Raw genomic sequence first — 13,874 nt, 5'->3', positions numbered from 1 at the left:
CGGAAGAAATCCGCTCAAAGTCGCTCACAACACTAGGGAATAGCTTGCTCTGCATACATGTCAAACCCACAATCCACCTCGCGAGCATGGCGCTCGGCTTCATATATGAATGAATTGAAGACATTCGCTCACCTTCACTTACAACATGCCAGTGGAAAGGGACAGTCAATGGGAATCTGCACGATTGTGAATTTCGTGTGGAGTTCAAGTTTGGTGAACTTTGACATGTGAATTTGCCGCATTGACCAATAGGAAGTTGCTTGGTTTGGCAGTAACCTCTGTGTGGGTGCTGCTTTGTACTGAATTGCTAAACTGAATATTCATGATGATATAATTTTAGGATATAATTTTAGTTTTTTTTAAAACTTCTATATAGTGCAGAGTATAAAGTGCTGTACTAAAAAAGGCTGCTCAACAATAATATTTTTATAATTCATATTTTATAATTCATATGCTCTCAACGTCCGTCCACACCATCTTAACCTGCAGACTTTTGCCGTGCAAAGGTATGTGACCGCGCCTTTATGAGCCATATGCTACCTACGTGTATCAGAAATTGTTAACGGATACAGTGGGGTCCAAATGTCTGAGGTCACATTAAAAATCAGGTATTTTTCCTTCATTTAAACTGCACTATTTCAAGGTCACTTCTCAAATGTATGCAAATTTGTGATATTGATAAAAGCAATAACAAAAATACAATAACCATAAAACTAAGATTCATGTTAATCTTCCAATTTCATTTTTCACTCAAATTGTTATGCTGATAATATAATTTGTAAAACGTTTTCACCAGTGGTTTAGAGTTTTGGACCCCACTGTATTTTTTAATTATGCTTTTCAACTTGACAAGATTTCTCACATAATCCCCTGTTCCCTTAGATGTGTGCTGCTTATGTTTTAAGTGAAAGTTTTTATTTCACACCTGGCTGCTCCCTGCATCTGCCGTTTCTGTCTTCAATACTCAACAGACCTCAATGGGACTATATTGTGTGAAACTGAGAAAAATAATTATTGAAAAGATGTGGCTGACTTTGCATTATAAAACATGCTGATTTATAGAAGACCTTTCCAGTGGTGAGTGAACTATAAAAAGTGAGAATGAAAAACCTGGCTATGTTGCTGTGTTGACTCTCTTTATGTTGCCTTAAACTTTATTTGGCTAATGTAGGATGGCAGGAGTAGAGGAATTTATATTGACAAGGAAAGTGATACCTGATTGGTCAGAGAAACTATAACCCAACCCTAACCTTAACAAACCCCTCATGCCATTCCAGATGTGTTTGACTTTCTTTTTTCTGCAGAACACAAAGAAAGATTTTTAGATGAATATTTAAACTTTGTAGGTTCTTACAATGCAAGTGAATGGTGACCAGAACTTTGAAGGTCCAACATAAAAATAATCCATAAGACTCCAGTGGTTAAATCCATAACTTCTGAATCGATATAATAGGTGTGGGAGAGAAACATAACAATATTTAAGGCTTTTTTTACTTAAAATTTCCACTTTAAATTTCAGATGTGTAAGTGAAACTAAACAGACACCATATGTGACTTTCAGATGTAAAAGTGAAAGTGAAGATTTAGGGTAAAAAAGGACTTAAATTTGTATCTGTTTCTCACCAACCCTTATCATATCACTTCTGAAGACATAGATTTGACCACTGGAGTCGTATGGATTACTTTATATGCTTTTTGGACCTTCAAAGTTCTGGCCACCGTGCACTTGCATTGTAAGGACCTAGATATTATTCTAAAAATTTTCTTTTAGGAATAATAAGAAATAAATAATTTTGTTCTGCTGAAGAAAGAAAGTCATACACATCTGGAATGGCATGAGGGTGAGTAAATTATGAAAGGATTTTTGTGCAAACTATCCCTTTACAAATATGGATGACTCCTCAGTTGTCATCTTACGTTTTAGAAACCCACAACAAGGCCAACACAGCAACATTGGCTCCACCAATGTTGTGAGTTTGGGTGGTTCTAACAGATTGTCCAACCAATAAAAGATAGGAGAAACTTGTGTTCGAGTAAAAAAAAAATGTTTTCATTAATTCCGTTTGTTGATGCTACTACCTACTGTATAAATACATAATATATGACATCAGTCATATATTATGATATACGTATTAGTGGATAGGTACGTCATTTGTTTTTGATATTTCCACAGTACACAAGGCACTTACTGTATTTAATTAGTGCCTTAGCTTTGGGCAGGGCTGCCATTTGGAGAGTTCAGAACAATAATCATCCCCAGTTGGTTCAGGTTCATATCTGTCTGTTAAGTTTACCCTGGATGGCCAACGAGTGCTGCTATCTTGTGTTAACATAGTCATGATGCAGTGGGAAGAAAAGGAATTGCACAGCTATAAACCCCGTAATGTAGCACTAATATAATTATAATTTCAACAGTCAATTTCATGTTACATTGTGTTTTTGTCTCACTAGTGTCAGATGACGAACCAATACAAAAATCTGATATATGGTCATGTATGAATATATATATATATATATATATATATATATAATATATATAATGGGGGATATATGTATATATTTAAATTCAACTATTATAAACCATAGATAATGTATGTATCTGTGGTAGTCTGCAAATTAAATATGGTGCCACAGCCTGTGTCTGACTGCACACCCTCTACCCCCTCCTCTTTTAAAAGCAGTGTCTCACAGAAGCCTCTAGAAATAAGATGACTCTTGTAACAGCATGTACACATACTGCTTTTTTCCTCCAGCAGAGGGCTCAGTTTACCATGTACAGTCTTTGTCTGAGTTTCACCTTGTGTTATCCTATTGTCTGAAGAGGGGATGTAATGCATTACTGTTTTAATGTGTGTTTGAATAAAACTAGAGCATGGAAATATAAATACAGTACATGTTTAGGACTAGAAAATGATTTACATGGCTGTTGCTGATTCCATGTAAGCACTTTTCCATTCAACTTCAGCTTCAATATGCTCAAATTATTTATTTTTTCATTCACAGTTAAATGAGCTTAGTCTAAAGAATTGTGGATGAGTGGATGCTGGTTTACACGTGGGATTTTGCTAATTGTATTTAAATAATATATTCCCTTTACTGATTTCCCTCTCCAAATTTCTGAATGTTTGTCATGTTATTTGAGTCAGACAGGAGCTACAGGGTTATATTTTGATGGCACCGCACAGCAATGCTTAGTCATTCTTAGAAAAGGGAGGGGGTGTACACGTCTTTCAAATTGTCCTCATATCCTCGTTCAAGAAAGCCATTTGAAGTCTTATTTTACTGAAGCTGCTTCTTTTGCTTTAGTCAAACCTACTGACATCAAATCCCTCACAGACACAAACAAAAAACACTTCTCATGAAATGATAAAGTTAAAGGCATAGTTCAACCAAAATGAAAATGATTTATTATTATGATAAACTTATTTCATTCCAAACCTGTATGACTTTTATTCTTTGGTTAATACAAAAAGAGAAATTTGGAATAATCTAATGGTATATATTTTACTTGCAATTAGAATGAATAGGCCTGGAGCTTTCAAGCTTCTAAAAAATCACCATAAAGATATTATAAAAGTAGTCATTTTTTGCACTATATTCCAAGTCTTCTGTAGGCATATGGCAGCTTTGTTTGAGAAACAGATTGAAATTTAAGTCATTTTCATACAGAATCTTCCCCTCTAGTTAGCTGTCAATTTAAGAACTTCTGCAACCAGTCAGTGAGTCAAAGACTTGATCGTTTCAGTCCAATTTGTGAATGAATCATTCAGACTGGTTTTGCAAACCAGTGCTTTCTTGCCCTTTTGTAGCTTGATAGCCTCTGTTCTACATATTGAATAGAAGAGTGTAGCTTGGACATTCTGCTAAACTTTTTCTTTAGTGTTCCATGGAAGACAGATATATAGGCTTGAAATGACATGAGGGTGAGTAAATGATGACAGAATTTTCCATTTTAGAACAACTATCCCTTTAAATTCTGTAAATGACCTTTATTATTATAATCTTGTGCAACTATGTGCAACTATGAACTCTAAATTCAAGCAAGGTCATTTTTAGAGGTAAACCGGTGATTAATCATTAGATTTGGAATAGGAAAAACAAACAGTTATTCATGTGAGCCTGTCTAGTTTCTTTTTTGCTTCATTCTGTCTTTATCAATTGTTTACTTTTTTAAACCTCTTGGCTTTCCATGTGTAATGACTGTAACCTCAGGCTCCGACGTCATGCATTTGTATTTGCTGCAGACCATTTAGAAGTTCATACTGCTTTTTTTATTTATTTATTTTATTTTTTTTTTGGTTTGTTTGATTTGTTTGTTAGGCCAAATCCACACTAATACATTTTCATTTGAAATTTAGCTTTTTGAAAACTCTCTCCCAAGTGAATACATTTAAAAACGCTGTCTTTACGATGTAGTGTTGACAGGGAAATCAGAGATTTAAAAAAAATTATGAAATATTTGTTGTCATGTGATGCAGTCATGTGATCCATTCAATCCAAAACATTCAAGATGGCGGCCCATGATGTAGCAGCATTGCTGTGCCTAATATTCACTTTGATAGTACTGTTAATGATAAATGTTACTTTGTACAACCTTCACATTGCATTACTTCAAAGGCAACAGGAAGTTTACTTGAAATTGCTGTTCGGTGACGGAACATGAGAACAATTGCATTTCAGACCGCATGGAATGACAATTTTTCACATATGCACTAAGGGGATTTAAGAGTTATCATGTGTTTCAGTGTGGACGAGAAACTTTCTGAAAATTCTTGAAAACACCTGTGTGGACAGAGAGCATTTCGAAAACGAAAAACAAAAATTAAAATGTATCCAGATTAATGTAGACGTTGCCTTAGAGATCAGTTGCATAATTCATAGCCATGTGCAGTTCTTTTGCATGATAAATTGATCAGGTACAGTTACTGTTATCTATTACATGGCACATATGACCATGGCGTGAGTTCTGTGCACTGAAGTGTCTCATTACAATCTGTCAAATAGAGCTGAAACGATTAGTTGACATTATCAACAACATCGACCATAAAAACTGTCAACAAAAACTTTTGTTGCCGAATAGTCGTTTGATCTCATTTAACGTAACGAGATCACATTAAACTCTAGTGATGACGCTCGAGAGCAGCACTGCAGTTCGCACCTGACTGAGGAGAGGACGAATTACACCGCTCACAGTCCAGATGCACTCTAAATGAGTTGCGCAAATGTCCTGATCTATTGGGGAGAGATTGAAACCCGGCTGATGCACACTCTATCGCAGGGACGGTCGTCTCATGAGTGCACATGCAGCTAGATTATAACATGATGGTTCACAACATATTGAATCATAATATATGTGTCACTTCTCCCCATTTTTCACTGCAACAAAATAACTTTTTGATTTATTTTTGGCTTGTTTTCCCATATAAATATCTAAAACTCCTTTAAAACAATGTACATTTTCTTTAGCAGCTATACTGCAGAAGAAAAAAATGTTACAGCTTTTAGCTTTGGAGTGCAATCAAGCTTATGGTGCATTACTGCCACCTACTGAGCTGGAGTGAGGAGCGTCACAAGAAAGTCTTGCAGTGGAGTCAAACGTCAGCTGAAAATGATGAAATTGGCTACATTTAATCAAAAAGAGGTCACACACCTTATGTAGGATTCAATCCTAAACTGAGTGTACTTTAAAGTTAGCTTACCCTCTGTTATGTTTATCATAAGATATGTATAATTTTTGAGGTCAAACAAACGTGGAATGCAGTTCCGCCCCCAGAATGGCCGTATCGCCAAGTCCTACCGTAGCTTTTCTGTCAGCACAAACAAGTCTGGACATTCTCCGTTGACCTCTCTCATCACTAAGGTGTTTCCATCTACAGAACTTCCCCTCACTGGATGTTTTTGGCACCATTTTGAGTAAACTCTAGACACTGTTGTATGTGAAAATCCCAGAAAATCAGCAGTTACAGAAATACTCAAACCCGTCTGGCACCAACAATCATGCCACGGTCCAAATCACTGCCCCGTAACTGCATGATTTTATGCATTGCTGATTAGGTAAGCGCATGAGTATGTGTTCCTAATAAAGTGTTCAGTGAGTGTATGTTTTGGAGATATAGGCATTTCAAATTGACAGATTTATCTTCTGAGAAAATGGAACTAAAATATTGATGACTCCTGCTGCACTACAGAAATTAGTGTCTAATAAAATGCTCTCTAGAATGAGTATGTACCTCCCCTTGCAACCGAAAAGCAAGTAGCAAATCATGGTTCATAGCTTGGACATAACTAAAGCCTATTGGCTATTTTTTGACATGCGATTTCATGGGGTCTTTAACAGCCTGAGATTTTTAAATGAAAATGTGGAGTTTCTGGATAATAGTGAAAATCTTATGATTCCATGGTGTAGTAGTAAAGAAGGGGTCTTTATTTATTGTTTATGGTTTTTATTTATGGTGTTTTGTTTATCAGGCATTATGCATTAGCATGTGGTTAGGTGTGGCAAATCATTCATAATGTTTATCATTTGGTACATTTGCATATCTGAATACATTTTCATTGTGGTTGTAGTGGAACGTAATGCACCACTGTATAATAGTGTATAAGAGTTTATATACAGAACCACTAGAGCTAACAAGAACAGAGGACTGGTGGCTTGCCTGTGAGCTCTCCCTGTTCTTTTAAACAAGAGCGCTGAGTCATTCTCCAAGCCTCATGATGTATTCCTCCACACACACACACACACACACACGTATTGCAGCAGGCTAGAGTGACATTTTTCAGAGATGATACAGCGAGTGAGGATTTAGCTATTGCTGTACAGTCTCTGAATAAGCTAAATAACTCCTGGAAAAAACTGGCAATGTTTACCACCAGATTTAAACCTCCCAAGAGGATTAGCTAGGATTTGTCCCCATCTACGTAAAAAGAAAGTAAAAAACAACAGTGAGATAGAAAAACAAATTTTTCATCATCCTTCCTTTTTAGTGTCTGTCTGCAAGGTCTTAATACAACAAAAGAAAGTTAAATGTTTATTAGATGCCCTACCTTCATTATCAGCTGTGAAACAGCATTTTATGGTAGAGATGGCTGAATTTTGTTCTGCAGCATTTATCAGCCTCAAGGATTTGCTTTAATACACCATAAAGTTGCTTCCTGTGTGTGTATTTCCCATTATAACAGGAAGTTTGAGCAGGACATTTCAAAGGGCTGTTTTCTTTTTTATATAGCCAGAAGACTTTTGTTAACGTCACAGCCAAGAAGGATGATTTGCTACTTGCTAGTCGGTTGCAGGTGGTATTAAGGGGAGGGACAATCTAATTTTGGACAGATTTAATTGGACGAACATCTGTTTAGTGCAAGATAAGTCATCGATATTTTTGGCTTTGTTTTCCCAGAAAATATAGACTGTAAGTTGAAAATGACTGTAAATCTTTGAATCTACAAAAGGTTCATATTTCTCATTTTTTATGAGTACACTAACATATGGATGGCTTTAAAGGAATGTGCTGTTGAAGTTTTATTTACTCACACACACAGTTGTTCCCAATGGAATATCAAGAGATTAATAGCCATGTACTGTATAGTCACAAATGACAAGTAAGCAATAAGAAATAGGAGTGCAAAAATTGATAAGGTATATGTCCCAGGGAGAGTAACACAACATAACTCATGGGCCCCAGGAGCAAGATTAAGAAACACAATTATGAAATTCTAAAAATTACAAACCACAACAAACTAAACATTTTATACAAATTTCCACACAGTCTTTTTGTACTCTTTGCATTTAAAATCTGTACTTAAAGGAATATTCTGGGTTAAATAAGTTAAGCTTAATAGACATCATGTGTGGCATAATATTTAATACCACAAAAACATCATAATAACATGCATTGTGTGTGTGTGTGTGTGTGTGTGTGTGTGTGTGTGTGTGTGTGTGTGTGTGTGTGTGTGTGTGTGTGTGTGTGTGTGTGTGTGTGTGTGTGTGTGTGTGTGTGTGAGCGTGTATTTATCACTTTGTGGGGACCAAATGTCCCCATAAGGATAGTAAAACCCGAAATTTTTGACCTTGTGGGGACATTTTGTCGGTTCCCATGAGGAAAACAGCTTATAAATCATACTAAATTATGTTTTTTGAAAATGTAAAAATGCAGAATGTTTTCTGTGAGGGTTAGGTTTAGGGGTAGGGTTAGGTTTAGGGGATAGAATATAAAGTTTGTACAGTATAAAAACCATTATGTCTATGGAAAGTCCCCATAAAACATGGAAACACAACTGTGTGTGTGTGTGCGTGTGTGTGTGCGTGTGCGTGTGCGTGTGCGTGTGCGTGTGTGTGTGTGTGTGTGTGAAACAGAGCTCTCACTGAAGAGAACAAGACCTCAAGCACAACATTCGTTAGGTGTGTGACACCTTCCGCCAAAATCAAGCTGTTCTGGACCGGCTAGTTAGATGTCGGCTGTAATATACTGTAATAAAGAATAACTTTAGATCCATTTGTTGACTGTCCAGCCTGGCGCAACGTCGCAGAAATATAAACCATTTCAAAAATAGAATGCCCTGTTGCTCGTCGTGTGTCATGGCTGGTTAGGACAAAAACTCTGATTAACATGGAAAAGATACCTTTTATCGAGTGTCGTGGCATCGCGTCTGATTAGGACCCAGTGTAACTGCTTTTATACAGTTATAAGCTTCAAAATGCTGCCTTTTAAACCCTCCAAAAATTGGCACCATTTTGCTGTCTTTTTTTAAAGAAAAGGAGGAACAAGTTGAAATTATTTTATGATAGTAATCAACATTATACCACAAAAGCTGTCAATTGAGCTTAACTTGTATTGAACCCAGAACATTCCTTTAATAATGTATTTCATGTCCACAGCATTCTTAAAAGAGTATGAGATACAAAGAATACATATTCTCTCATGGGAAGTGAAAGTTACCTTGATATTTTATATTCTCTTATATAGTATTTGGCATGCATTTCAACCATGGTAAAACCATACTAACACCATATTAATGTAGTAACACCATGGTAAATTGCATCACACAGCACATGACGAGTGCCAAAAAATGTGGTTACTATTACTAATGTAAAACAATAATTACATTTGAAAAGGGTTTGTTTTCCAATATTTTCTCATTATTTTTAGGCTTTCATTAAACCCGCAAGCCCTTATTTCTCATGAAGGAAGACCTTTGAGATTCTGTTTCTTCATATTATCATCTTAACAGAAATAGGGTAAGCGGGCGTTCCTCTGGCAGGTGATACAGAGCACTCAGAGTTAGGACAACCAGGCAAAAGATCAGTTTTTACCCTCAGGTCATATACCACATGAACAATTAAACTGCCTTCAGGATTCACATAGTCCAATAATGTAAATAAATATATCATGTACATATGTCAATTCACTCATATTTAATTAAATAACTGTACATACTCCTACCTTGCACATAGATTACAACTTGCACAAGCACACTCTTACCTTGTTTTGTATTCTGTGTTTCACTGTAATGTTCTGTGTGCACTTGCGTGTTTCTCCTATCACCTAAAAAAATTCTGTTTCTGATTCTGAAATACTGTAAATTGAGCTAAAATAGTTTATAACCCTAAACATTAATTTAAAGCTAATACACATACTAAAAGCTACAAACTCTTTTTGTGTTGTCTGTGCCAACAATTTTGATTTAATGATGTCTTTATCAATCTTAATTTTCCTCTCTCCCCATTTCATTGTCTCTCTTCAATGAAAGCATCTTTCTCATCTTATCCACCAGTGGGCAGCACCATCATCAAATTTCCCTTTCCTTCTCTCCTCCATTCCTGCCGCCCCTCCCATCTCTGTCTCCTCCTCCTATGGATTATTCATGCACTGGTGTGAACCGGTGAGCAAGCGCGAGAAAGAGACAGAGCGAGCAACGGCGAGGCAGTAACAGTAGCATTAACAGAAAGCGATTCTCAGTCTTTATCCTCACCCAGACTAGCATGCAGGCCAGCACCATGGCAGCCGCAGACTCGACCAAGACGGAAAGCTTCTGGAGCAGCTGGAAGTGCCAGGGTACTGTGAGTGTGTGTGGAAGGAGGGGGTCTGGGAGGGATGCAAGATTGGGTTGATCGCGATGGGATGGAGAAATGATGGAGAGGGTTAGGATGCATGTACGTGTCTGGTTTGGGAGAGACAGAAATGAGGAGAAAGAAGCATATGGGGTTGATTTATTGGGGCTGTTGGATTTTAAGGGGAGGAGAGGGAGGAGAAGGCTTGTAAGGGAGGTGCAGGTACAAGTGGAATTTTGGAGGATGCTCAGACACACACCCGCATTTTTTCTGCATCGAGGTTGCCGCCATCATGGGCAAACGAGCAGTAGACTGGGGGGGGGGGGGTCTGAGACAGCTGGGCACACCCTTCCTCTCTCCCCCTCCTCCCTTTACTTAGGGGATCCATCCTGAATTCACAGATTCTGGGTGTATCACAATGACATGCATGACTTCCTAATTGTCAGGTCAGTTGATCATTGGGATGCGGATAGGTCTATAACGATCTGTCGAATGCTAACCCCTCCTCTCTGTCTTTGTATATTGCTGATCATGTCTAACACAAAGGCCTTTTGGCAACAGAAGGAATAGAAAGTAAATGAAAGAAAAGAAGGGAGAGAGAGGTGTAGGGTGTGGCTAGCTATAGTCAGCTCTTGAGAACATCTGCCCTTACTGAAAAGACCAGCATTGTTGTGTGTTTTACATGTATGCATTTTTGGGTGCTGGTCCCCCAGCATTGGATACTAGTGTGCTGGTTTCCCCTAGCTTAACTAGCTTCATCAGTAAGACTATGCTGGCCAGCCAGCTTCACCAGTTAGGTTTGCTGGTGAACAACATGGCTACGCTGGTCCACCAGCTAGAACAGCATGGGAATTGTATGCTGATTAAGCTGGTCTTTTTACCAGGGGAGGTGGTTCCTTAAACTGTTGGCCCTTTTTTCATTAGCTTCCAGTCAAAATGGCTTCTACAGAATCATGTATTCTTTGTAAGGATGGATGTGATATGTTTAGGGTGGGGTGGGGAGTGTATAGTCATAGTGAATTATCCATCTAGTGGAAGACACCAGGTAAATGTCCCTTCTTTAACTCCAATATCTAGAGTATAAGGTTAAAAAGACTGGTGCAGAAGGAAGGAAAATCTAGAGAATTGTATTGTGTGCATTCTAAGTATTTACTGCATACAGTCAGTTTCTTTTATCTTTAAAAGTTTTAAGACTGATGACATAGGTCAATTTGTATATGTGTTTTAAGCAGTGGGTAAGAAGTGGGTTTAAAGGAATATTCTGGATTCAATACAAGTTAAGCACAAACGACACCATTTGTGGTATAATATTGATTACCACAAAAACTAATTTCGATTTGCCCCTTCTCTTCTTTAAAAAAACAAAAATCTTAGTTACAGTGAAGCACTTACAATGGAAGGGAATGGGGACAATCCGTAAACGTCAAAATACTCACTTTTTTAAAGTATAGCCAAAAGACATAAACAATATGAATGTTAACATGATTTTAGTATGATACAATTGCTTACTAACCTTTTGTGTGTAAAGTTATATCCAATTTACAACTTCGTTGCATTACGATGTAATGTCAACAAACCCTAAAATGGCTGTAAACATGATGATTTAAACAACTTTACAGCTCAAATAACACGTGAGTTTTAACAGAAGAATTAATGTAAGTGCTTTATAAAATGATAAGCTTCACATTTTTACCTTTAAACCCTCCAAAAATTGGCCCCATTCACTTCCATTGTAAGTGACTCACTGTAACCTTTTTTTTTTTTAAGAAAAGGAGGGACGAGTGAAAATTAATTTCTGTGGTAATCAACATTATGCCACAAATGCTGTTTATTGAGCTTAACTTGTATTGAACCCTTCAACTCCTTCTAGGAGTGACTTCCTAGATTGGGGAAAACTCTTATATGTGGTTTCTGATAAAGTGATTTGTTGGATCTACAACATCAAGCTATTAAAAAATGTAAAAACAAAAGGCACATTTCCACCTTTTTTCATTAGAATGTAGCTGTGTCAACAGAGTTGTGCAGTAGTCAGTTGATATATATTTCTGTAGTCATGCCTGTTGGCTTGAGGTTGGTACTATCTGCGTTCTAGGTATTGATTTAGTGTGCTATAATGTCAAACTGCAGCAAAGGTGTTGGCATCTCTAAAGTCAGCATTTTCTGTTTCTCCTTATTTTATTCTCTCAGCTATGCAGTTCAGTCAAGCAGTGGCATGAGTCGCCAAATTGGCTCTGTCATTGTCTTGATGGTCAACTAGTACCAGTCCAGATGAACTGTGCTAGTTCTTCCATTAAGTACAAAACATAAAACAGATTTTGATCACATTTCACACTGACAAATGTGTTAGTAAAATCTCCATTAGTTTGAATAAAAACAGGGACAGTTGAGCCAAAAAGATTGGGGGATCAAACATACAGTACATTTCCAAATTCACAGAATCAAACATATGTCTAAAGCAGTTATTCAGCATAAGCTAAAAAATTTAAAGTAGTTTCATACTTAGATCTCCAATGTAGAATATAGTCCTACTCTGGAAATATCTAACCTAGAATTCAAGATATAAAAACTAGTGATTTTATTAGTAGGATGTGCCAATTGTCAGAAAGGCTTAGCATAGTTTCATATGGCTAAGATCATTAAGATCAAGGCGCTATCTTTGAGTATTCATCCCCTTTTCACCCACTTTTACTATCTAAACTTACAAGGCACATCTCTTTCATAGTAGTTAAATTTGTATAAGAAGTGTATTGTTGTATCTGCAGTTTTGATTTGTGGCGGTCATTGTGGGCTGGGGGTCAGAATATCCACACCAACAATTCTGTCATGTATGGCAAATTCCATAAAAGCTCATTTGTTCAAGACATATTTGGACACTAGGATAAATAATTTTTTTATACTATAATTTTTGATTGCTTTGTTGTAGTAACACAAAACATTGGTTAGTTACATGATTGGGAACAAAACAAATATTTGACCAAATGTTTGAGAGTTTGGCCATGACAACTTCCTCTCCTTGGTCTGTGAAAATGGATTGAAATGTACCACAGTTCAATTCAGCACATCAAATACGATATTAATAAAATATTATTTTTTCAATATGTATTTTATGCACCAAACACTGTATTGACATTTTAATTAGGGAAATTGTAAAAACATTTTCACTAGGTGTAAGACAGAGACAGGTGGTAAGTCATAACTCATAATAGCTTGTTATGTAAAATAATGAGATCTTTATAATGACAGAGCAGGTTGCATATATGAAAATAAACAGAAATATTAGTTCACACTTTAAATATATCTTGACATATACTTAAATATAAGTATATGTCAGAATATTCAATGCTCTTTTTAAAACGCATCTCTTAACACACTTTAAAAAAATGTTAACCTAAAAAATAAGCTTCATGTGGTAAAATCTAAATTAGCTGGTTTTATTCTAGTATAAAATATTATTTAACATTACCGAATCAACCTGAATACAGGTTTCACCAATAAAACAACTTTTAAGGGTTAGATCAGTCATAACTCCTGAAGGTAAGAATCACAGGTTACCACTTTTTTGTGCATGCATGTTCTTATATGAAGTCTGCTAAGTGTTGGATCATACTTAATCTATACAGTGGGGGTTTATCATGCTAGCCAGCAGATGCTTGAGTAAGAATATATTGCACCTCACATATTTTGCATTCTTAGCATCTTTGAGCTCAGATACACATATTCCCAATAATCGTATTCAGTCCCATATATGGCATTAAGCTATACCAGTCAAGAGGAGTGATTAAACAGAGCCATTAATTACTGATGACATGTGAATGTCTAATTTTCTCTC

The 13,874-nt window shown here is 36.6% G+C and overlaps 1 protein-coding gene across 2 annotated transcripts in view; it reads left to right on the top strand.

The window, feature by feature from the left end:
* rtn1b (reticulon 1b) overlaps positions 1-13,874 on the top strand; it is a 43,157-nt gene that overhangs the window by 18,276 nt on the left and 11,007 nt on the right. The window contains exon 1 of one of the 2 annotated variants that reach the window (XM_052095568.1): positions 9,880-10,049. The exons of the other annotated variant lie outside the window; for it this stretch is intronic. Coding sequence (XP_051951528.1) covers positions 9,977-10,049 — 73 coding nt within the window. The 5' untranslated portion in view covers positions 9,880-9,976. Of the gene's footprint in view, positions 1-9,879; positions 10,050-13,874 lie in introns of those variants that run through there. 2 annotated transcript variants of the gene reach the window in all.

The sequence above is a fragment of the Xyrauchen texanus genome, chromosome 28 (genome assembly GCF_025860055.1).
Source record: "Xyrauchen texanus isolate HMW12.3.18 chromosome 28, RBS_HiC_50CHRs, whole genome shotgun sequence".
NCBI lineage: Eukaryota > Metazoa > Chordata > Actinopteri > Cypriniformes > Catostomidae > Xyrauchen > Xyrauchen texanus.
The sequence above is the reverse complement of the archived record's forward strand: the minus strand, read 5'-3'. Positions and strand labels throughout refer to the sequence as shown.